Raw genomic sequence first — 25271 nt, 5'->3', positions numbered from 1 at the left:
CCTAAAATCTTCAACTGGATGGACGTTGGTATGCCACAATAATCAATGCAAAGCTTTAATAGGATGTTGTTTAAGACATTATCTTTATTTGAAAAGCGTAAAATACCTGATGTAAAATAGCTCAAAAAGTCCAAGGAAAACCTGATACAGTTCCAAGACACAGATGACCACAATCACTTTTCCTACTAAGATACAATTACAATAGTTGTCATCATTCAATTACTAATATTCTGGTTATACAATTACACCTGAAGATAAACAGGGAGGCATGTGTGCCAAAGCAATATCACATTCATTTGCAATACAGACACCTGAAGTACTTATCCTGAAGGGGGTTATCCTGAAGTCCTGGTGTTATGAATAATGCATTGAATCATGGTAATTGTGAGACATGGAAAAGTCTATATTCAGAATTTCTCAATTAATGTCAGTACATAAGCACAGTATTTGTATGAGAAACGCAGACATCAATGTCATTCAAACATGTCAGCTCTAGACTCCTCAAATACTGTACATTGGTATATCTACTGTGCTGAACAACAACAGCACTACAAAACTTCACGACAAGTAAACACCGTTTGTCAAAGGTACATTTCTTCTGAGGCGTGGCACTTTAGATAGGCATCAAAATAAATATAAAATAAAGCTGAGGAAGTATTTTTAAAACCGCAATGACATGTCAATGCTTTTTGTCAGGGTCCCTTGTTCGCACAGCTGGCAGAGAGATGTGGTCACTGTTGGTTAGAGTCAGCACTACTTTGAATGTGGGACACCTCTAATACAGGCATGAGGAGCTGGAAGGAATCCTGGATGTACGATGCACTGTTTGAAGCCTAAAGAAGACGAGATACATACAGTACATAGATACAGTTGAAGTCGGAAGTTTACATACACTTAGGTTGGAGTCAGACGGAATGAAAAGGATGTGATATGCAGCAATGTACGATAATTAATTCGATACAAACCTCCAAAAATACTCCCGTTATGAGTGGATTGAGGACATCTCCATTTTCATTTGACTGCAAAACAAAATGTTTTGGTCTTATTAGTCAGTGAACTAGGAATCTTATACACCTATTAAAGGGATACTTAGGGATTTTGGCAATATAGCCCTTTATTTACTTCCCCAGAGTCAGCTGAACTCACTCACAGATACCATTTTTATGTCTCTGCATCCAGTATGAAGGAAGTTAGAGGTAGTTTTGCGAGCCAATACTAACTAGTGTTAGCACAATGTCTGAAAGTCTATGGTATCTACTAGCATGCTTGAAAAAGAAAAGGAGAGCTCGGATGCAATAATTGTATAATTAACTTTTTGACAGACAAGCTGTCTTCATCAGTGTATAATGACAAACACTGAGGTTCACTAATTTATATACTTGGAAAGAACACACACAGGTGTCTGTAATCATGGCCAAGTGTTGCTTGATTTTATTGGTTGATTTAGATATAAATAGAACATATGAAAAAAACGACTAGCTTGCTAGCAGTTACCATAGACTTCTATTCATTGCATTAACGCAAGTTAGAGATAGATCAAAAAGTGCTGGGGGTAGTGGCTAGTCCAACTCAAGGTGTCATTAAAAAAAAATTGCACTCCCCTTCCCAAATTTACAAATATTTTCACATGACCCTAGCCCCTCATAGAATTATCTCGAAATAATGTTTATGGCCACAAAGAACAATAACTGTCGAGAACCTGTGTTTATAAACATGGATATCGACTTAAACCCTTCAGCATGCAGTCAATGCCACCCTGGGCTACGGCCAGAAAGATGAGGGTTCGTCAAACAACACAGACAAGCTCACTCTCCCTGCCTGTTTCATTACACTACAATCAGAGCCTGGTGCAGACAATGATCAGCTAGGGGGAAATCAGATTTTTTTATGCCATTTATAATTATACAGTGCCTTCAGAAAGTATTCAGACCCCTTGACTTTTTACACATTTTGTTACGTGACAGCCTTATTCTAAAATGTATTAAATATCATTTTTTTCCTCAGCAATCTACACACAATACCCCAGAAATGTTTGTAAATGTATTAAACATTAAAAACAGAAACACCTTATTTACATAAAAGTATTCAGACCCTTTGCTATTAGACTCAAAATTTATCCAGCTTCATCCTGTTTCCATTGATCATCCTTGAGATGTTTCTACAACTTGATTGGAGTCCACCTGTGGTAAATTCAATTGATCGGACATGATTTGGAAAGGCACAGACCTGTCAATATTAGGTCCCACAGTTGAGAGTGCATGTCAGAGCAAAAACCAAGAAATGAGGTCGAAGGAATTGGCCGTAGAACTCCGAGACAGGATTGTGTCGAGGCACAGATCTGGGGAAGGGTACAAAAAAATGTCTGCAGCATTGAAAGTCCCCAAGAACACAGTGGCCTCCATCAATCTTAAATAAAAGAAGCTTGGAACAACCAAGTGTCTTTGTAGAGCTGGCCAACCGGCCAAACTGAGAAATCAAGGGAGAAGGGCCTTGGTCAGGGTGGTGACCAAGAACCCAAAGGTCACTCTGACAGAGCTCTAAAGTTACTCTGTGGAGATGCGAGAACCTTTCAGAAGGACAACCATATCTGCAGCACTCCACCGCCAGGCCTTTATGGTAGAGTGGCCAGACAGAAGCCACTCCTCAGTAAGAGGCACATGACGCCTGCTTGGACTTTGCCAAAAGGCACCTAAAGACTCTTTGGCCTGAATGCCAAGTGTCATGTCTGGAGGAAACCTGGCACCATCCCTACGGTGAAGCATGGTGGTGACAGCATCATGCTGTGGGGATTGTTTTTCTGCAGCAGGGACAGGGAGATTAGTCAGGATCGAGGCAAAGATGAATGGAGTAAAGTACAGAGAGATCCTTGATGAAAACCTGCTCTAGAGAGCTCAAGACCTCAGACTGGGGCAAAGATTCACCTTCGAACAGAACAACGACCCTAAAAACCCAGCCAAGACAACGCAGGAGTGGCTTCGGGACAAGTCTCTGAATGTCCTTGAGTGGCCCAGCCAGAGACCAGACTTGAACCTAATCAAATATCTCTGGAGAGACCTGAAAATAATTGTGCCGCGACGTTCCCCATCCAACCTGACAGAGCTTGAGAGGACCTGCAGAGAAGAATGGGAGAAACTCTCCAAATATAGGTGTGACAAGCTTGTAGCGTCATACCCAAGAATTGCTGCCAAAGGTGCTCCAACAAAGTACTGAGTAAAGAGTCTGAATACTTCTGTAAATGTGATGAGTTTTTTTTATTAACAATAAATTAGCAAACATTTTGAAAAACCTGTTTTTGCTTTATCATTATGGAGTATTGTCTGTAGATTGATGAGGGGAAAAAACTACGTAACAAAATGTGAAAAAAGTCAACGGGTCTGAAAACTTTCCAAATGCACTGTATACAATATTTGAAACTTATTTTCCACAAACAGCTTTCTGTACCAATGCACTACACAACCAATAAACAAAGCATACAGACTTTGGGCACTCCAAAATCATGGTTTGCGTTTTCAACACCAAAATAAAAAGACTGTCAATCTCAACAAAGAGAAAATACATCCCTCACTACCCAGCAGGCTTACCCAGTATTGAAGACATCTCAGAATGTCATTAAACCTTTGTGTTTTGTAACATATGTCTCTTTCCGTTCATCAACTGGCCGCTGCACAGTTTGGATTGATTCATTGATTGACTTATTTGTCAGTTAAAATAGTACATATATACACAAATATTGTTTGGACAATAAAGTCTGGGACTTATTTCCATTGTGGTCCTTATTTCTTTTTACATAAATACATACAATACCAGTCAAAAGTTTGGACACACCTACTCATTCCAGGGTTTTTCTTTATTTTGACTATTTTCTACATTGTAGAATAATAGTGAAGACATCAAAACTATGAAATAACACATATGGAATCATGTAGTAACCAAAAAAAGGTGTTAAACAAATCAAAATATATTTTATGTTTGAGATTCTTCAAAGTAGACATATTTTGCCTTGATGACAGCTTTGCACATTCTTGGCATTCTCTCAACCAGCTTCATGAGGTAGTCACCTGGAATGCATTTCATTTAATAGGTGTGCCTTGTTAAAAGTGTGGAATTTCTTTCCTTCTTAATGCGTTTGAGCCAATCAGTTGTGTTGTGACAAGGTAGGGTGGTATACAGGAGATATCCCTATTTGGTAAAATAAGCAAAGAGAAATGACAGTCCATCATGACTTCAAGACATGAAGGTCAGTCAATTTGGAAAATCTCAAGAACTTTGAAAGTTTCTTCAAGTGCAGTCGCAAAAACTATCAAGTGTTATGATGAATCTGGCTTTCATGGGGACCTCCACAGGAAAGGAAGACCCAGAGTTACCTCTGCTGCAGAGGATAAGTTCATTAGAGTTACCAGCCTGTCATGCCCTGGCCATAGAGAGGCTTTTTATTCTCTATTTTGGTTAGGCCAGGGTGTGACTAGGGTGGGTGTTCTATGTTCCTTTTTCTATGTTTTGTATTTCTTTGTTTTTGGCCGGGTATGGTTCTCAATCAGGGACAGCTGTCTGTCATTGTCTCTGATTGAGAACCATACTTAGGCAGCCTGTTTTCTGTTTTGTGTTGCTGCACCTTACAGGACTGTTTCGTTTGTCAGTTTGTTGTTTTTGTTCAGTATTCATCTTTATTGAAATTATTATGAATACGTACCACGCTGCACTTTGTCCTCTTCTCCCGACGACAAACGTTAAACAGCCTCAGATTTCAGTCCAAATAAATGCTTCAAAGAGTTAAAGTAACAGACACATCTCAACATCAACTGTTCAGGGTAGACCATGTGAATCAGGCCTTCATGGTCGAATTTCTGCAAAGAAACCACTACTAAAGGACACCAATAATAAGAAGAGACTTGCTAGGGCCAAGAAACACGAGCAATGGACATTAGACCGGTGGAAATAAGTCCTTTGGTCTGATGAGTTCAAATTTTACATTTTTGGTTCCAACCAGCTCCAGGCTGTGTAAGGGCTATTTGACCAAGAAGGAGAGTGATAGAATGCTGCATCAGATGACCTGGCCTCCACAATCACCCAACCTCAACCCAATTGAGATGGTTTGGGATGAGTTGGACCGCAGAATGAATGAAAATAAGACTAAGTGCTCAGCATATGTGAGAACTCCTTCAAGACTGTTGGAAAGGTATTCCAGGTGAAGCTGGTTGAGAGAATGCCAATAGTGTGCAAAGCTGTCATCAAGGCAAAGGGTGGGTACTTTGAGATTCTTCAAACTTTTTTGTTGACGACATGATTCCATGTGTTAGAAAATAGTTTTAAAAAATAAAGAAAAACCCTTGAATGAGTAGGTGTCTCCAAACATTTGACTGGTACAAACATTTGACTGGTACTGTCAAATATATATGGCCTAAACCCAGAGAGATAGAGATATGCTGGTGACATGCTACAACACCAACATGCATTTCTTTATGTGAGATGGCTACTGCATCTACTATACAGGTATAGACATACAGAGGTAGGGTTATTCATACATTTTCAATCCAAATATTTTATATAAGCATTATATTGTTAGATTATGTGAATACCCTGGTAGGCCTGAAACAGCTGAGGCGGCATTGGTACGCACTACGCTCTTAAACTCTTGATGGTTGCTAGTCAGTGCCCTGTTACCGTCATCCTGACAGTTCTAAACTTTGCAAGGCATGTCACTTGGCCCATCTCTTCACATAGCCCACCAGTAACAAATACCGTGGGAATAAATATCACTGAATGACGAAAATATTGGAAGAATGAAGGCTAATGCAATTGAAGGCATGTATCGAACTGTTGCTTACTGAAACTCCCAAAGTCATCTTATCATTGTGATACATATGAAACAATAGCCTACTGTGTGTGGCACACTGGTCTCATAGACTAGACGTAACATAGTAAATGTAAATCTGTGATATCCAGATTAGTATGATATGCACAGCCAGAAGAGGACTGGCCACCCCTCGGAGCCTGATTCCTTTCTAGGTTTCTTCCTAGGTTCCTGCCTTTTCTAGGGAGTTGTTCCTAGCCACCATGCTTTTACATCTGCATTGCTTGCTGTTTGGGGTTTTAGGCTGGGTTTCTGTATTGCACTTTGTGACATCGATTGATGTAAACAGGGCTTTATAAATACATTTGATTGATGTTACATTTGGTATGGTTACATTAGAAAGAAGGCTACTTAAGGCAAAAACAAAAGTATGGTGGTGGTCAGGGTGGATGGGTGTGAGTATAATGTGAATGTCTTGCAACCCAAAGGTTGCAAGTTCAAATCTCATCATGGACAACTTTAGCATTTTAGCAACTTTTCAACTACATACTACTTTAAGCTACTTTGCAACTAATTAGCAGGTTAGCTAACCCTCCCCTTAACCCTTTAACCCTAACTCCTAAACTTAACCCTAACCTTAACCCTAACCCTCAGCTTAGCTAACGTTAGCCAGCTAGCTAATGTTAGCCACCAAGCTAGAATTTGTAACATATTGTACATTTAGCAAATTTGTAACATACAATACACATTGTAATTCGTAATATATCATACAAAATGGGTGATGACATCCACAAATGAATACATACCATATCATACTAAATGGAGTGTGAATAATATGTAATTATCTGAGACCCCGTTGTGTGTGGTCAACTAGATGATCATTTCAGCATGATTTTGATTGGGACAGCGACATCGCACTGCTTTGAGACAAAGCAGTGATACATTTATCAATGTAAGATTTTTGTTTTCACTGAATCACTGTTTGGATATTGGTTAAGCTACAATTAGTCTGGGAAAATGTTAGCTAAATTGCTGTGAGTGCTGCTCATGGTCATCTTGTATAGTTGGCTCAATTATTAGAAAATGTTGCCATGTTATGTAGTTTAACAAGTGGATTATTTTGCTAGCAGTGGCTTAGTAGCCTAGGCCTACTCCCGACCAAAAACCTGTGACTTCACTGACTTCTCATCCCTAATTGCTCCTGAAAATTGCTCTGAATAAGAGTATACTAAATTACTAAAATGTAAACGTAAAAATGTTGTCTGATAATTAATCAATGTGATTTTATTTCACTGAATTTCCATCTGTATGGGCTATTTGGAGGCGGTATAGCTCATCTATCTATTAGTTTGCTCATCTTGGGGCGGCAGGTAGCCTAGTGGTTAGAGCATTGGACTAGTAACCGAAAGGTTGCAAGATTGAATCCCCGAGCTGACAAGGTAAAAATCTGTCGTTCTGCCCCTGCACAAGGCAGTTAACCCACTGTTCCTAGGCCATCATTGAAAATAAGAATTTGTTCTTAACGGACTTGCCTAGTTAAATAAAGGTAAAATAAAAAATGAATCTATCACTGATCAGAAACATTTTCTGTGACAAGTTGTGTGGGAAAGATATTATTTGTATTTCATTCTGTTATATTCTTACTATAGTATACACTGAGTATACCAAACATTAGGAACACCTTCCTAATATTGAGTTGTCGTCCCCCCCTCCCCCTTTTGCCCTAAGAACAGCCTCAATTCGTTGGGGCATGGGCTCTACAAGGTGTCAAAAGCGTTCCACAGGGAGGCTGGCCCATGTTGACTCCAATGCTTCCCACAAGTTGGCTGGATGTCCTTTGGTTGGTGGACCATTCTTGATACACACAGGAAACGGTTGAGGGTGAAAAACCCAGCAGCGTTGCAGTTCTTGACACAAACCATTGCGCCTGGCACCTACTACTGTTCAAAGGCACTTAAATATTTTGTCTTTCCCATTCACCCTCTGAATGGCACACATACACAATCCATGTCTCAATTGTCTCAAGGCCCCCCCATCTACACGGACTGAAATGGATTTAACAAGTGACATCAATAAGGACTCATAGCCTTCACCTGATCAGTCTATGTAATGGAAAGAACAGGTGTTCTTAATGTTTTTTATCCTCAGTGTATACAGTGCCTTGCGAAAGTAATCGGCCCCCTTGAACTTTGCAACCTTTTGCCACATTTCAGGCTTCAAACATAAAGATATAAAACTGTATTTTTTTGTGAAGAATCAACAACAAGTGGGACACAATCATGAAGTGGAACGACATTTATTGGATATTTCAAACTTTTTTAACAAATCAAAAACTGAAAAATTGGGCGTGCAAAATTATTCAGCCCCCTTAAGTTAATACTTTGTAGCGCCACCTTTTGCTGCGATTACAGCTGTAAGTCGCTTGGGGTATGTCTCTATCAGTTTCGCACATCGAGAGACTGAAATTTTTCCCATTCCTCCTTGCAAAACAGCTCGAGCTCAGTGAGGTTGGATGGAGAGCATTTGTGAACAGCAGTTTTCAGTTCTTTCCACAGATTCTCGATTGGATTCAGGTCTGGACTTTGACTTGGCCATTCTAACACCTGGATATGTTTATTTTTGAACCATTCCATTGTAGTATTTGCTTTATGTTTTGGATCATTGTCTTGTTGGAAGACAAATCTCCGTCCCAGTCTCAGGTCTTTTGCAGACTCCATCAGGTTTTCTTCCAGAATGGTCCTGTATTTGGCTCCATCCATCTTCCCATCAATTTTAACCATCTTCCCTGTCCCTACTGAAGAAAAGCAGGCCCAAACCATGATGCTGCCACCACCATGTTTGACAGTGGGGATGGTGTGTTCAGGGTGATGAGCTGTGTTGATTTTACGCCAAACATAACGTTTTGCATTGTTGCCAAAAAGTTCAATTTTGGTTTCATCTGACCAGAGCACCTTCTTCCACATGTTTGGTGTGTCTCCCAGGTGGCTTGTGGCAAACTTTAAACGACACTTTTTATGGATATCTTTAAGAAATGGCTTTCTTCTTGCCACTCTTCCATAAAGGCCAGATTTGTGCAATACACGACTGATTGTTGTCCTATGGACAGAGTCTCCCACCTCAGCTGTAGATCTCTGCAGTTCATCCAGAGTGATCATGGGCCTCTTGGCTGATCAGTCTTCTCCTTGTATGAGCTGAAAGTTTAGAGGGACGGCCAGGTCTTGGTAGATTTGCAGTGGTCTGATACTCCTTCCATTTCAATATTATCGCTTGCACAGTGCTCCTTGGGATGTTTAAAGCTTGGGAAATCTTTTTGTATCCAAATCCGGCTTTAAACTTCTTCACAATAGTATCTCGGACCTGTCTGGTGTGTTCCTTGTTCTTCATGATGCTCTCTGCGCTTTTAAAGGACCTCTGAGACTATCACAGTGCAGGTGCATTTATACGGAGACTTGATTACACACAGGTGGATTGTATTTATCATCATTAGTCATTTAGGTCAACATTGGATCATTCAGAGATCCTCACTGAACTTCTGGAGAGAGTTTGCTGCACTGAAAGTAAAGGGGCTGAATCATTTTGCACGCCCAATTTTTCAGTTTTTGATTTGTTAAAAAAGTTTGAAATATCCAATAAATGTCGTTCCACTTCATGATTGTGTCCCACTTGTTGTTGATTCTTCACAAAAAAATACAGTTTTATATCTTTATGTTTGAAGCCTGAAATGTGGCAAAAGGTCGCAAAGTTCAAGGGGGCCGAATACTTTCGCAAGGCACTGTATGTGTGTCGACAGTAATCGGGTAGGTTTGTCTTGTCTGTTTAATCAACAAAATAACAAATTATTGATTTCATTTGGATGGCGCAGCCATTGCTGCACAGACCCGTACCATAGGCCTAATTAAACTCAAAATACGCCTACCCACATCTGCACACCACAACTACCACTCGTCCCCGGCATGCCGGCATAAAAGGCATATGCAAAAGAGGGTCATATAAACATCGTCCTATCTGTTTTGTTTACAGGCAAAATACCTTCAATCCTATGCGAAAGCAGTTTTTGTGAAACTCAAAAGACAGTTTATACATTTTCATAGTGAGGCAGTACAATTAAGTTTCATGATGAAAAGTTGTTGTGCATGACCATGAATACTAACATCTGAAGCTGAGTGCTGTGAATGTGGCTTCCAAGAGTGTAAGCTTAGTGACATGCGAAATATACTTTGTGATATAGTTTGTATAGAATCACTACCTTACCCCTATTGTAGTTAAACAGGAGGTGAACTTCTTGGAAAGTAGCGATATCTCTTTACACAACACAATTGTTATTCTGTAAGAGGAGAACAAAATGTTGAGTTAGAGCACAATCGCATACTGGAATATGACAACAATGAGGGTATCAATACACACACGTTATGTCTGAAGGTTAGGGATGTGTGAACCAGAGCTATATCTATGACTAGTAATATAACACTTTGTAGATGGCTGATGGTGTGTAGGAACTTACTGCGAGAGGATTTTGGCCTGCTCCAAAGTGGTGACCTTCTGGTTGTTACAGAGCAGGATCATCTCGGCCACTTTGTGGAACTGCTCTATGGATCTGGCTGTTAGCTCAGCCAGGCTTTTGATGGCTGACGAGTGGACATTCTGAGAGGAATCAACAACACTCACATCAGTAGTTACAACAGAAAGAAGCTCCATTCCAATAGTCTCAATGTCAGATAATAATTTTGCATACCTCAACAGTATAGGTTTTTGCCACTTCCTCTTCATTCCTTTCTTCTTCCTTTATTATTTGGGCAATCTGGTCACATGCATTCTTACTCACCTGATGAGTGTTTGCAGAGACAAAATAGGTTAGAGATTAGTGATCTACCATGCCGAAAAAGCAAAGTCGAGTAGTGTTCAGTCCTTTCAAAACGCAGTCCTGCCAAAACTCTCCAGAAGATGGCAACAAACACTGCTATATTATTGTACCGCTAGCATGAGGCCGTAAGATCACTGGCTTGAAATTCAACCAAAACAGAAATGTATTGTGCCAACCTTGCCAAGTTTGTCAGCTGTTGTGGGTATGTGTAGTCCATCAAGTGCCTCTGTTAATTCCCTCAGAAACTCAGCGCCATCTTCATCTGAAAATAAATATGAATAAACAAAATGTATTGCTTTTGCTCATTGTATTTATCACAAAAACATACTGCCATCTTTCCCTAAAATAAGATAACAATTCTGATGTTTTTCAGTTGAATTATCACCCACAGAAAAACAAATTAATAGAACAAAAGTATTTTGTTTCTGTTGTGAGTACAGTGGCGACCCATCATTCTGGGCAGGTAGGGCAGAGACCCACCTGTTTTGAGCCCTACCTGTTTAGCAAAATATATACAGTACCAGTCAAAAGTTTGGGCACATCTACTCATTCAAGAGTTTTTCTTTATTTTTACTATTTTATAAACTGTGAAGCATTTATTTGGGCTGCAATCTAATGAACTTGTCCTCTGCAGCAGAGGTAACTCTGGGTCTTCCTTAACTGTGGCGGTCCTCATGAAAGCCAGTTTCATCATGGTACTTGATGGTTTTTGCGACTGCACTTCAAGAAACTTTCAAAGTTCTTGAAATGTTCCGGATTGACTGACCTTTATGTCTTACAGTAATGATGGACTGTCATTTCTCTTTGCTCATTTGAACTGTTCTTTCCATAATATGGACTTAGTCTTTTACTAAATAGGGCTATCTCCTGTATACAACCCCTACCTTGTCACAACACAACTGATTGGCTCAAATGCATTAAGAAGGAAATTATTTCAAATTATCTTTTAACAATTAACACCTGTTAATTGAAATGCATTCCAGGTGACTACTTCATGAAGTTGGTTGACAGAATGCCAAGAGTGTGCACAGCTGTCATCAAGGCAAAGGGTGGCTACTTTGAAGAATCTCAAATAAAACATATATTTAGATTTGTTTAACACTTTTTTGGTTACTACATTATTCCATATGTGTTATTTCATAGTTTTGATGTCTTCACTATTATTCTACTATGTAGAAAATAGTCAATATAAAGAAAAACCCTGGAATGAGTAGGTGTGTCCAAACTTTTGACTGGTACTGTATATTGCCTGTTTTTCATGCTATTTTGGCATTCATTCGTGTGACTTATCAGTTTGCAAACAATGTAAACAACTATAATAATTGAGTTAATAAAGCCACATACTCTCTTTCTTGAGTAAGGCAGCTCCAAAAGCAGGTGTTTCAGACCAACTCCGTGCTTTCAGTGGTGGAGGGGCAGCCAGCGAAAGCACAGAGCGTAGGCATTGGTAATGTTCTCTAGTTGCACTGTGATTGGCTTAGTGTTCGGTCACTCATTGGGACACTGCGGAATCTACAGGGAGAGCTTGGCAGTTCAAGCCCCCTTGGGTGCTGCCATAGATTTACAATAGAGGTTCCCGTCCAAGAAGGCTCAAGGTCATTGGCCACAGATAAAATGACTTCAAATCACATTATATCTACCATAGCTTTGATTGGACTGATCATGTCAACATCATACCTTCAAAATCTTAGCTAGCAAGCAAGCTAACTAGCTAGACAAGCAAGCTAGCTAGCTAGATAGACAAGCAGTCATCATGAATCATGTAGACAATCTACTGACAAATCCTTTTCAATTTATGTCATGTGAAGAGAAATTATAGATAAAACGTATTGGTGCTCATCGGTCATAAACATTACACAACAAGTCGGAAATAGCCAATTTCAACAATGCAATGCAACAATGAGTAGTTTTGAAGAAATCAGTGGCTAACTGCAAGCTTTGCAAAGCAATCACTCTTTTGTTTCCCCTGCCTGCTATTTGGTGGAGAGAGTGTGTGGTCCAAGTCTGGGTTTAAGGATTTAAAACATCTGTCTAAAGGGTCTCTTTCCGAGCTTAAAAGGATAAATATTCACGCGCAACACCATGTCCCAGAAAAGGTTGAATACACTGGCTATACTCTCAATCCAGCATAACTTCTGCCGCGTTCAAAACAACTGGGAACTTTGAAAAAAACAAGCTCCGACTGATAGAACTACATGTAGAATAGTCATCCTACTTGGAATTCCAAGTCGGGCACTCGGTCCTCTTTCTAGAGCTCTGACTTAAAGATCACTGGCTTCATGATTCGTTCTAGTCTTTTTCCCAGAGTTCCCAGTTGTCTTGAAAGCACCATAAATCCAGAGAATGCCAGACTTTGATGACACAGTTTGCCCAGAAGGACAGCTCACTCGCTCATTAATGTCTTTATCGAAATTACGGCTTGCCTCTTATCAGCTCATCGTTCCCTTATGCCATAGTTTGTACATCTCAACTGTTATATTGCTTATATAGGTATATCTCATTTGTATCTTATTCATCAATTTCAGCAATGTTGAAATTATGCAATTATGTTGTGGTCTGTAATCATGTTTGCCAGTGACAGTTTCTTCCCATTCAAATATATATTTATTTTCAACAAAAAGTTCAGTAATAGACTCATGTAATTCCAGTTGATATTGCGAGGGTTGTTTTGTTTGAGCAATGCGCTGTCTGTGCGTCGGTATTGTGGTAAGTGGATCCTCGTGATTGTATTTTCCTTCCTTTTTAGACCACATAGGCCTAATAAAATACATAAAATGTTAGGCTAACCGTGTTGCTCTCTCTCTCTGTGTGGTGACTTAAAGAAGAGTAGAGTTAAGGCCTGAACATCTTGCTGAATTTATCTAAACTAACATCTGAATTTCTGTCTGTGTCCATTTTGAAAGTGCAGAATGAAGGCCAACCTCGTTTGCTTGCACTTGCTGATACTTAGAGCTAAGTGTTAATGATAGAAGAACAAACATTATAAATTTACTGAACATATATTTTATAATGTTTGTGTATGGTTCAAAAGTAAAAACTAATTTGTTATTGAAGGAGAATGCGGTTCTTATTGAGTTACACAAATCCACAAAGAGTCAGTGGAAACCATATTTATTTAAGCAAGTCAGCCATATCAGCTATGGTTTTTTAAAAAGGCAGTAAATGAGGTTGATGGAACTGTTTTCATGCCAGACTAGGCTCCACTGAAAGCCAGGTGTAGCGGTGGTACGGATTCACTCTATGGTGCTGAAAGGAAAGCTCTGCTGTTGTGACAGCTTTATGTAGGCCCTAACAGTTTGTGGGCACTGTTTGTCACTGTTATAGTGCTGTTTAATGTATTGTTTAATGTTGTGTAGTGGCTTTGTTGGCATGCATCTAAAAAAATTGGTTGCCCCAGCAAGATTTACATGCTAAAATTGTCACTGTTTGAGTACTAAAAGACTGTAAATGTAACATTGTGATAGTAGACTTTATGTGACTGTTCTGTGACGGTAGGCTACCTTTCTTTTCTTCCACCTCCTCGTCGTCAAACTCTACCAAAGAGAAGGGTTCCTTGATGAGCTTCAGGTCCTCTTTGAGTTGGGCCAGCTCCTCTCCAGACAGAGTGGTTAGAACAGACTTCACCTACACCACACAACATACAACTGATTCAGTCATAGATAAGATCTACTAAAACGGGTAGGCAACTAGATTCAGCCCGTGGGCCGGAAAATAATATAACAATTGGTACACTGAAAATTGACAACAACTAGGCCCAAAAAGAGATTGTATTTAAAAATAACAATAATTTTATACCTTGAGACACAATGAGACATGCTCACATGTGTATATTTTTACTTTATTTGTGGGAATACTTGGGAACAGATTTCCTAAATTAAACTCATTTTTAGCTGAATACTTGGTGATTTTACAGTATTTTTTTACCAACCCCCAAAGAAAATCACTTGCTAGCCTGTTGCTAGTCCCTGTACTAAAAGAAGCCAGGAGGATTTTAAAGTGCCATGGACTTGTTTTATATTTCAAGAGGTTGCAATGGCTGTAGGTTCTCCATTTACAAGTGAACAAAAATACAGCTAACATGATGTTGTATTAATTTCAATGGAAGGCTGTGTGCTGTGTGCAATCAATAATGTTTTGAGAGGCTGTTTACTTGTTTCTTTGTACGAGGTACAAAATGTGTAACTTGCTCAGTATTACCTTTGACTCACTCTCCCTAGAAAGAATCTCCAGAGCTTCCAAGTGGGCTAGGCCCTGGAATTCATCGAACAGCATTCCGTAATGGGCCTTCTTTTCTGTGTCAGAGGAAACCTCCCTGGCTGTTTGATGCTCCTCATGCTCCTTGGCCTCCCGTAAGACCTTCAGCCAAAGTAAAAACCTTATTCAATCTTGGTCAGAAAGCTTTCAAATGCAAATAAAGTGTAAGCACAACAGTGGAGGTGGCTTCTCTAACATCCATTCACCTGAGAAAGAGTGTTAGTCTTGATCATCAGACCCTTTGTTTTCTTGAAACCTGGATCTCCCTCTGCTATGACATCCATGGTCTTCTTGCCTATGAACTCCAAGGCATCCAACCCCCCTGTTAGGACTGTTTTCCCCTGGAATATAGATATTTAAGTCAGTAACCAAGTCACTTTTGCCCATAAACAACATATTATGAGGGTAATCGTCAAAAAAGCAGAGAAGCATTGTTTCTTACAGTGCTTTGAACAACACTGCTGAGGGATGAGAACATTCCCATGGCTGATGCTCCATCTCCTTCCCCTTTATCAGTTTCATTACTGGGTTCACCTAGAAGTAATATACATGTCAGACATCAACCTAATGTGCATAGTTGCAACAGTGAAGTACTCTACATCTCCACAACAAACGCATCCTAAATATACTAAGGCTTATCACGGCTGATGCTAAATCCAGAGTGATGACTCGTGTTGATAATGTTGATGGCCAGCGTGTGCTATCATTACCTTCTTGTTTGTCCTCCTCTCTAATTGGTGCAGACAGCTCTGTGGAGCTGGGGATTCCCAGTGAAGTCTCTGCCTTCTCAATAGCCTGGGTGATCCCTTGGCCTCAGAATGAAAAGAAAGGAATACATTTATTTTTAGATCTTTGAAAGTGTACCTATGCTGACTGAAAGAGCAGACATATTGTTTAACATGAAACCATAATGATAATACAATCTGACTATTACTCAGACAGAGACAAACCAAAAACTCTGACATTAAAATATGTACATCCATTTTTTGGATCTCCTCACCTACAGTGGCCACAGTGGCTGAGGCCGTTGACATGATGGACTTTCCCCAGCTCCCCCAGTAGCCCCATCCTCCCCGGGCTACTGTCAACTCACTGGATGCCTGGAGGAGAGTGAGAGATGGAGAAAGAAAATGTTTGTACCGGACTCTACCGTTTGTAGCCTATACGGCTATAATAAAACCTAAACCATATCCAGACCTTAAAAGGGACAATCAGCAGTTGCTACATCAGTTTTTCTTTTTTGATATACACTACCATTCAAAAGTTTGGGGTCACTTTGTTTCTGGCCATTTTGAGCCTGTAATTGAACCCACAAATGATCAATTAGCCTTTTAAAATGATAAACTTGGATTAGCTAACACAACATGCCATTGGAACACAGGAGTGATGGTTGCTGATAATGGGCCTCTGTGCACCTCTGTAGATATTCCATTAAAAAAATCAGCCGTTTCCAGCTACAATAGTCATTTACAACATTAACAATGTCTACACTGTATTTCTGATCAATTTGATATTATTTTAATGGACAAAAAAATTGCATTTCTTTCAAAAACAAGGACATTTCTAAGTGACCCCAAACTTTTGAACGGTAGTGTAAATGAATTATATGTACCCACTAATTCTTGAAGAATACAACTTATAAATGCATCATGAGCTTAGTTGCACTGTCATCCCATCAGAATCAAAAATATTACCTTGTTTTACTCAAATGTTTATAAGCAAAGTAAATATTAACAAACACTATATAGCCTCAAAACATGGTTAAAACTATAATTTTGATATCATGGATGGTCGGTCCCTGCATCCATAGCTCTATCTATGAATTTGAGAGAAAAAAATTCTCCAGACCCATCCCTCAGCTTTTTACCAAAACAGTGGCGGGAGCACGCTTTGTTATTGTTTCAACTGCTGATTGGTCTTTTAAGTTTAGAAGTTAAGCTTATTGAATCTTTCACCCAGCTGTATCACATCATGTCTTACCTTGGCTGGCTCTTCTTCTACTTTGGGTTTCTCCTCCTGAGTCTCCTGGACTTCAACTGGAGGTTTTGGCTCTGGTCTTTTCCTGGTCTTCCTTTCCTTTCTGGTCGGGGTGACATCTGTGGAGTTATCTGTGGTGCTGTCTCCAGTTGGTATCTGTGGAGAGCTGTCTGGTGTCTGTTGAGCACTGTCTGTTAGTGTCACAGGCATGGGTTGCTGCAGTGGGGCCTCTGTCTCTGCGAACTCAGAACTCCCAGCAGGGTCACTGGGGGCTTCGCTGTCCGACATATTAACACATACCTGTTGTTATTTGATGAAAATAAAATGAGAACTTCATGTGCAATGTACAATGGCAACTAAAAACTGGTTTAAAAAGGACATTCTATCCAATCATTAAGCTGGAGGTAGAGGTCTCGTGCCATACTGACAAGGCATTTTCTTGCAGATTTAGTCTAGCTAGATTAGCTAAATGACAGATTAGGTACTGATACTCAGAAACTAAGATAACAGTTGTCTGAGCCAAACATAAGATGGCAAGGTAGGCAGTGTTACATAAAACACATTCCAGTGGAAGTAATTCTACACTCCCTGGAGGAATATTACTTGTATTATTATTATTTTTGTTACATTTTCTGACAAGCGAGCACTTAGATGTGGTAATTTTCAAATTCTCATAAATTCATAGAATGTTTGGTAATTACTATAGTAAGGGATTTGTGAAAATTCTATAGCAATATAGAGTGGGAAAGCAGCTGTGCGTTTGAACAATTAATAGACACTGCAGTAAATAAAACCTAATAAAATAAAATAAAAACATCTGTCCTGTCCAGGACCAGAGTCCACGCAGACCGGTGCGGCATAGCCAATCAGTTTTTTTATTTTATTTTTTATTTCACCTTTATTTAACCAGGTAGGCCAGTTGAGAACAAGTTCTCATTTACAACTGCGACCTGACCATCTGGTGACCACTCTGGTGAAGACGACGAGCATGCAGATGAGCTTCGCTGAGACAGTTTCTGACCATTTTTGACAGGTTGTGCAAACCCACAGTTTCATCAGCTGTCCGGGTGGCTGGGCTCAGACAATTCCACAGGGGAAGAACCCGGATATGGAGGTCCTGGGCTGGCGTGTCTGTAGTTGTGAGGCGGGTTTGACATGCTGACAAATTCTCTAAAACGATGTTGGACGCGGCATATGGTAGACAAATGAACATTACATTTTCTGGCAACAGCCTGACATTCCTGCAGGCAGCATACCAATTGCTCGTTCCTCAAAACTTGAGACATCTGTAGCATTGTGTTGTGTGACAAAACTGCAAATGTAAGAGTGGCCTTTTATTGGTCCCAGCACAAGGTGCACCTGTGTAATGATATACATTTAAGTTTAATCAGCTTCTTGATATTTCACTCCTGTCAGGTTGATTGATTATCTTGGCAAAGGACATATGCTCACTAACAGGGATGTAAACAAATATGTGCACAACATTTGAGAGAAATAAGCTTTTTTGTTGTTGAGAGAAATAAGCATTAAACATTTCTGGGATCTTTTATTTCAGGTCATGAAACTTGGGATCAACACTTTACGTGTTGCATTTATATTTTTGTTCATTCTACATATTTAAAAAATGTGTTCAGGTGTATTTTGTGACTTTTGGCGAACGTGTTCTAATGCTCTAAAGTCACGCTGTTGCTACAGCCTGTAAACACACAGTCCAGTTCAAAGTGAATGATGGCAGGCCCGTGTGGCAAATTGCTTTTTTGCATATAGGCCAACTGTAGCCATGCTCAAGGTCCTAAACAATATCATAACCGGATCTCTGGCAGTCTCTATGGGGGTGCCACAGGGTTCATTCTCAGGCCGACTCTCTTCTCTGTATACATCAATGATGTCGCTCTTGCTGCTGGTGATTCTCTGATCCACCTCTACACAGACGACACCATTCTGTATACTTCTGGCCCTTCTTTGGACACTGTGTTAACAAACCTCCAGACAAGCTTCAATGCCTCCTTCCGTGGCCTCCAACTGCTCTTAAATGCAGTAAAACTAATGCATGCTCTTCAACCGGTCGCCACCCGCCACGCCCGCCCGTCTAGAATCACTACTCTGGATGGTTCTGACTTAGAATATGTGGACAACTACAAATATCTAGGTGTCTGGCTAGGCTGTAAACTCTCCTTCCAGACTCATATTAAACATCTCCAATCCAAAATTAAATCTAGAATCGGCTTCCTATTTCGCAACAAAGCATCCTTCACTCATGCTGCCAAACATATCCTCATAAAACTGACTATCCTACTGATACTTGACTTCGGCGATGTAATTTACAAAATAGCCTCCAACACTCTAGTCAGCAAATTGGATGTAGTCCATCACAGTGCCATCCGTTTTGTCACCAAAGCCCCATATGCTACCACCACTGCGACCTGTACGCTCTCGTTGGCTGGCCCTCGCTTCAATTACTCATTTGGCCACCGTGGCCACCTGGAGGTCACCAGATACTGACTGTTTTTTCTGATCCACGCCTTTACCTTTTTTTTTTAAGGTAGCCATGACCAACAGATGCCTATTCGTATTCCCAGTCATGTGAAATCAATAGATTATGGCCTAATGTATTTATTTCAGTTGACTAATTTCCTGATATGAACTATAATTCAGTAAAATCTTAGAAATTATTGCATGTTGCAGATGGCAGTTTTGAATCTGCAATAAAAGTAGTTGTTGACTGTGTTATTTTGGATGCAGTAATTGCAGAATAACTGCAAAGTACTACAGTTGAACTGCAGCTATACTTCACTATAACTGCAGTTGCACTGCAAAAGTACTGCAGTGAAAAAAAAGTGTTATTTTGGATGCAGTATTTGCAGTTATACTGAATTCTGACTGCAACCTTTTTTCGTAAGGGAGCCTCCAACCATATTTTCGGATTAAGCATAAATTGGCTTTGACTCGATTGCATATCTCACTGCTTTCTTCCTGCTTCCATGCACTGTGCTCTCCTGACGCCAAATAATCTGCATTTCTTAATATTAATTCAACGGATTGTGGTCAGTGGAATATGGTGTTAGGAAATTGCATACCTACTGTGAATAATAATATACTATGAAACTATACTATAACACTATACTATGAAAATGTATTACAACTAGATGGTCATTTTCCATTACGAATTATGGTTGGAAAAATACTTTTTTATCATTATTTTGGTGCAATGTTTTCATAAACCATGTACCATGTTGATTGGCAAAAAAAAAATGTTGATCTTGGTCACATTACTGCTAAATAATGTGTTTGTCATGATGTGCGCACTCTGCAGTTTCAAAATAATCCAAAGGGTGGCAGCCTAGACCACAAATTAATGTTTTGCATGAAACAATGTTCTGTTTATGTGCAATATAGCAGGATTGGGATTTTAGGCTGCCATTTTTAGGATTATGTTGGAACTGAGTAAACTCACATTAGCAGAAGGCTTATATTATAAATGTAGAGTGGGGGGACACAGACAACTTTTGCAAATAATACGTACAAACTCATGCACCAAACACGCTTGAAAATAATAATTTTATAGTATTGGGGTAATAAATCAGATTCCAAGGTCAATTATTTTTAATTTATTTTTAGTTATATTACACAGTAATAGGATGTTAGTCCATCCATGCAGATTAGAAATTAAACAAAATTATACTGTAGGTAAAAAAATCCCAAGTCTTTGTGTGTGTTACGTTACAACAGTGAAAGAAAGCTACTTTCCTGTTGAGGGTAGCATCAATCTACATCACCTATTTGTCAGCTGTGCAAACCTGTTAATTATTTCACTCTTTTCCAAGCGTGTTAACTATATCTTTGTCAAATGTCAAGACAGCCTGGTGATGCATTCTATCTTGGGTCATTATGCTCCTAAACCAGGTATGTAGACATCTTAACGCACTGAAAGATCTCTCATAGCTGCTAACTGGGTTGGTCAGCACAACCTGTATGATTGATTTCAGTGATTGGAACATACCAGGGTCTAACAGTTTATACAGTTTATACTCACAGGACATGCCAGAAGTGGCATCTTTTTGGGAGGTACTTCCTATGGCTTGAAAGGACTATGATACATGTTTGTCTTGTGTGGGCCTTCCCTTTCCTGTGTTCTCCTCTCTCACTCCTCCCTTTTCCATGCTGTCTGAAATTGTGCTTTTCCTGAATCCACTATATTATTACAATGAATAGTATCAGTACAGTTGGACAATGGAGTATTCTGAACACAAAAACAGAGAGCGAAAGAGAGAAGCAATAGGAAGAACGGGAGAACTGTTATATAATATTTACCTGATTTGAGCTAAAGGTAAAATATGGGATAATTTATGTTCCTTAATGATAATAGCAGTTCACACAATCTTAAATCTGATGAACATTTAACTGTCTTCGCTTATCACTAACCACGATATCTGTGTTTTCTCTCTCTCTCTCTCTCTGTTCTACTGTACGCTCCTCTGTCTCTTTATGTAGATGCAGAATAATATCAGTGCATTTGCAATTGTGGGCAAAAGACACGGGGCTGAGCCAAAATCATTCGGGGCTTGCCCAGGTCTGGTGACGTCAATGGTTCAAGTTCAACATAGCTAGCTATCTAGCAAAGCAATTCACATTTCTTGCCAGCCAACCAAATGACACCTGCATCTTTAGCTGTAGATACCAAAAAAATATACATGGGGGAAAAGTCAGTTACTCACCCACTCCTCCAATGACAAGACATCCTCCCAGCAGTTAGTTAGCTAATGTTAGGCTCCTTGTTTTCAGCTTGCTAAATAAATAAATATCTACATAAATAGATACACTAGCCTAGGGGTGTCAAACTCAATCACCGAAATGGCCATATTGAAAAAAACAACATTTATAAAAATAAAACGTGCATCTGCGACCCCAAACTGGCCATTGTTTTATTAAAAACAAATGCTGTATATAGAATTTTAACATATTTTAAAAAACTAGATAAAAAACATTCTCCGGCCTTTGCAGATGTGAATATGCTGCGACCCTAATGAAAAACGAAATTTCCTCCAAACAAGAACGTAGCTATAGTTTGTTGTAACATTTAAACTTAAAACATGTTTTACATTTTTTTGCAATGCATGGATCACCGGTGTGGTTGAATGTAGCACTGTTGTATGGTGCACTCAAAATGTATTGTAGTTGAGTAGCCAGCCTAGGGTACTGTTGAAATTTGCTTTAAAAGGCCTACATGTTTCTCCTTTGCATGGTGTTTTGTTGCAGGTCTACTTTTTTGGTTATCCATTGTCAAGGTTTAGAAACCAAAGCCATACTGAAACCAGTGTTGCCAACTAACTTTCAGGGTAAGTTGCTAGAGGCAGGTTGATTTGTTGCTAAAAGTTGCTAAATGACGTTGTGATGTAATTGCGTGATAACGTAAAACTGCGTCATTACGTAGAATACATAATAACGTTACTTAAATTGACTGGCCATCTCGGCAAAAAATATGATTTGACATTTGTTCCGGTACAGACTCGCACTATTTTCCGTACTTCTGGCTGTACAATTTTGATTGATGTTGTAAATTCTGTTCAAGCTCAAACATTCGTGACCAACTATATTCATTGGGTTTGGCTCGTCGAACCCGTGCTACTGCTGATGCAGTCAGCCAAAAATTATTTGCAATTTGCTGAAGGCCTGCTGCTGCCTGTGCACCAGCTGAGCGCCTGCTTGTGACGTCACTCACAATGAACTTTTGCAGCCAGGCACGTGTGTTGTGACAGTGTGTGACAGAGAAAATCGTTTTTGTGTCATTTAGAGGGGAAATGCGTGCATTTTAGCGTTTGAGTCACTTTTCAAAAGTTGCTAAAAGTTCAAAATAAATGTTTAAAAGTAGCTAAATTTGTTGCTAGGTGCTGTTTGAAAAAAAAGTTGCTAAATTGGCACCACTGACTGAAACATTTTAGTAGCCTAGCTAGGACTGTGGCATCTGTCTCTCCACTGCGCGAAATGTATTGGTGAATTATATTAATCATGTATTGAACTGCATCCGTCTATTCTACCAAAAATGCCTTACTGTACGTCATGGAATTTTGAGTCAAATATAACCTATTTTTAAAACCTCGTACAAAGTTAGTTTCGAAGCATAAACTGGGAAATGTATATTTTTTACTGATATTATGATTGTCGGTCTGTTTGTTTCATATCTGTTTCATATCAGGGGCGGCAGGTATCCTAGCGGTTAGCGCATTGGGCCAGTAGCCGAAAGGTTGCAAGATCGAATCCCCGACCTGACACGGTAAAAATCTGCCCCTGAACAGTTAACCCACAGTTCCTACGCCATCGTTGTAAATAAGCATTTGTTCTTAACTGACTTGCCTAGTTAAATTAAAGTTGTAAAGACGCTGCTTACTAGCTTGTTTTTAATCTAATATTGCTATCATTTCTTCTAGAAAGGTGATAAAAGTCTACGAAATAAGTTACATTGTTTAAATAAAGGCTACAAACTATTGACGTTACAAACCTAGCAATTGTATCCGAAAAGTCATAATATTCTTGATTTTATTCTTTATCTTGCAAGGGCTTGTGCTACTAGCCACGTCACACGATGATTTGTTTGGGTTGAGAATTTCCTCTACTGCTAGGCGCGTGAATTTCCTGTACAAAATAGTACACATCGCCACCTGCTGAGCGGGAGTGAAAAAACATTCGCCAGTTGGTTTAATTAGTTTATTAGGGCCAAAATCAAATTACCAAAGATAGCGCCTAGATAACTAGAGATAACAACTTGCAATATAATGAACATTGTAAATGTCAATCAGCATACTGTACTTTGAACGTCTATGTTGATCTATCTATGCAGATTCTGACCACCATACATACAGTGCCTTCAGAAAGTATTTACAGGCCTTAACTGCTAGAGTGACCACATGACCGGGACAGTCCTGCATTTTGGCCCTTAGTTCCGGGTCCCGTAACTAAACTATAATGTCCTGCATTTTATCAACAAATTCAAGCACCACTAATTTAGGAAAACAAGGTTGATTTGTCCCGTATTTCAGTCAGACATTCTAAATGGTCTATTATAGTCATGTTGCACTTATGAAAATATATTTACTGGTGACGTTAAACCCTTCTCAAATTGTTTTTTAGATCTTACATTCTGCGCAGCGCAAGAGGAGACATAGGCCAATATCATAGGCAACACATTTTTATCAAAATCCTTTCGAGCTAAATTCCAGCTAAACTTGGAGAGGACAGTTAGGTGTAACTACTTGCAAAATGTGTGCTTCTGATGAAGAGCTACAAAAGTAGCCTAAGTAAATGGCATTATTAGACTAAATGCATATTCCCATGAAAATGATTGAGAACAAATGATTGGCATACGATGCTGCCAACATGTTGTATTCATGTAGGCTACACTATCCCGCGAATGTCCCACAAAATCATTCTGTTGGGTATTTTAAATGTGGTCACCCTACCCTTGACTTTTTTCACATTTTGTTACATGGATTAAAATGCATTAAAAATAGAGTTTTTGTCAGTGGCCTACACACAATAACCCATAATGTCGAAGTGGAAATATGTTTTCAAACTTTGTACAAATGATTTAAATATGAAAAGCTAAAATGTCTTGAGTCAATAAGTATTCAACCCCTTTGTCATGGCAAGCCTAAATAAGTTCAGGAGTGAACATTTGCTTAAACATGTCACATAATAAGTTGCATGGACTCTGTGTCTGTGTGCAATAATAGTGTTTAACATGATTTTTGAATGACTACTTCACCTCTCTACCCCACACATACAGTTATCTGTAAGGTCCCTCAGTATAGCAGTGAATTTCAAACACAGATTCAACCCCAAAGACCAGGGAGGTTTTCCAATGTCTCTCAAAGAAGGGCACCTATTGGTGAAAAAGAAATGAAAAAAATATCCCTTTGAGCATGTTGAAGTTACTGAATACACTTTGGATGGTGTATCAATGCACCCTGTCACTACAAAGATACAAAGGTACAGGCATCCTTCCTACCAGAAAGGAAGGAAACCGCTCAGGAATTTCACCAATTGAGACTTTAAAATAGTTACAGAATTTAATTCCTGTGATAGTAGAGAAATGTGGATGGATCAACAATATTGTAGTTACTCCACAATACTAACATAAATGACAGACTGAAAAAAAGGACCCCTATACAGAATACAAATATTCAAACATGTTTGCAAGAAGGCACTAAAGTAATACTGCAAAAAATGTGGCATATGTGAAAATAAATTGTTTTATGTGGGGCAAATCCAATACAACACATTACTGAGTACCACTCTCCATATTTTCAAGCACATGGTGACTTCATCATGTTATGAGTATGCTTGTAATTATTAAGGACTGGGGAGTTTTTCAGGATAAAAAGGAAACGGAAT

At 39.3% G+C, this 25271-nt stretch overlaps 1 protein-coding gene across 4 annotated transcripts; it reads right to left on the bottom strand.

The window, feature by feature from the left end:
- Window positions 1-64: 64 nt before the first annotated feature.
- On the bottom strand, window positions 65-23488 carry LOC112228554 (protein FAM114A2). Of its 4 annotated transcripts, none has more exons than XM_024393963.2 (14): window positions 23380-23488; window positions 16887-17183; window positions 15907-16006; window positions 15617-15718; window positions 15349-15440; window positions 15113-15247; window positions 14850-15008; window positions 14153-14276; window positions 10829-10914; window positions 10524-10613; window positions 10293-10432; window positions 10043-10115; window positions 966-1019; window positions 65-833 (listed from the first exon to the last, which is right to left on the bottom strand). In XM_024393963.2, the coding sequence occupies exons 2-14, from the start codon at window positions 17169-17171 to the stop codon at window positions 732-734; spliced, it is 1542 nt and encodes a 513-aa protein (XP_024249731.2). In that variant the 5' UTR covers window positions 17172-17183; window positions 23380-23488; the 3' UTR covers window positions 65-731. The 4 variants fall into 4 exon arrangements, with proteins under 4 accessions (XP_024249731.2, XP_042165198.1, XP_042165195.1 ...); XM_042309264.1 differs by having other exon boundaries at window positions 16887-17160; window positions 23380-23482; XM_042309261.1 differs by lacking the exon at window positions 23380-23488 and adding an exon at window positions 21599-21636 and having other exon boundaries at window positions 16887-17160.
- Between the last annotated feature and the right edge of the window lie 1783 nt (window positions 23489-25271).

The sequence above is a fragment of the Oncorhynchus tshawytscha genome, linkage group LG30 (genome assembly GCF_018296145.1).
Source record: "Oncorhynchus tshawytscha isolate Ot180627B linkage group LG30, Otsh_v2.0, whole genome shotgun sequence".
Lineage (NCBI taxonomy): Eukaryota > Metazoa > Chordata > Actinopteri > Salmoniformes > Salmonidae > Oncorhynchus > Oncorhynchus tshawytscha.
This window is presented reverse-complemented; position numbering and strand designations above follow the sequence as displayed.

Bases quoted from the DNA above. Each gene is read 5' to 3' on its own strand.
- LOC112228554 (XM_042309261.1), bottom strand. From the start codon at position 21,621: ATGTCTTGTCATTGGAGGAGTGG. The intron at 15,719-15,906 runs GTGAGGAGATCC...TTTCATTCTGAG, and splicing joins AGCCACTGTGGCCACTGTAG to GCCAAGGGATCACCCAGGCT. The intron at 10,614-10,828 runs GTTGGCACAATA...AACACTCATCAG, and splicing joins CAGCTGACAAACTTGGCAAG to GTGAGTAAGAATGCATGTGA.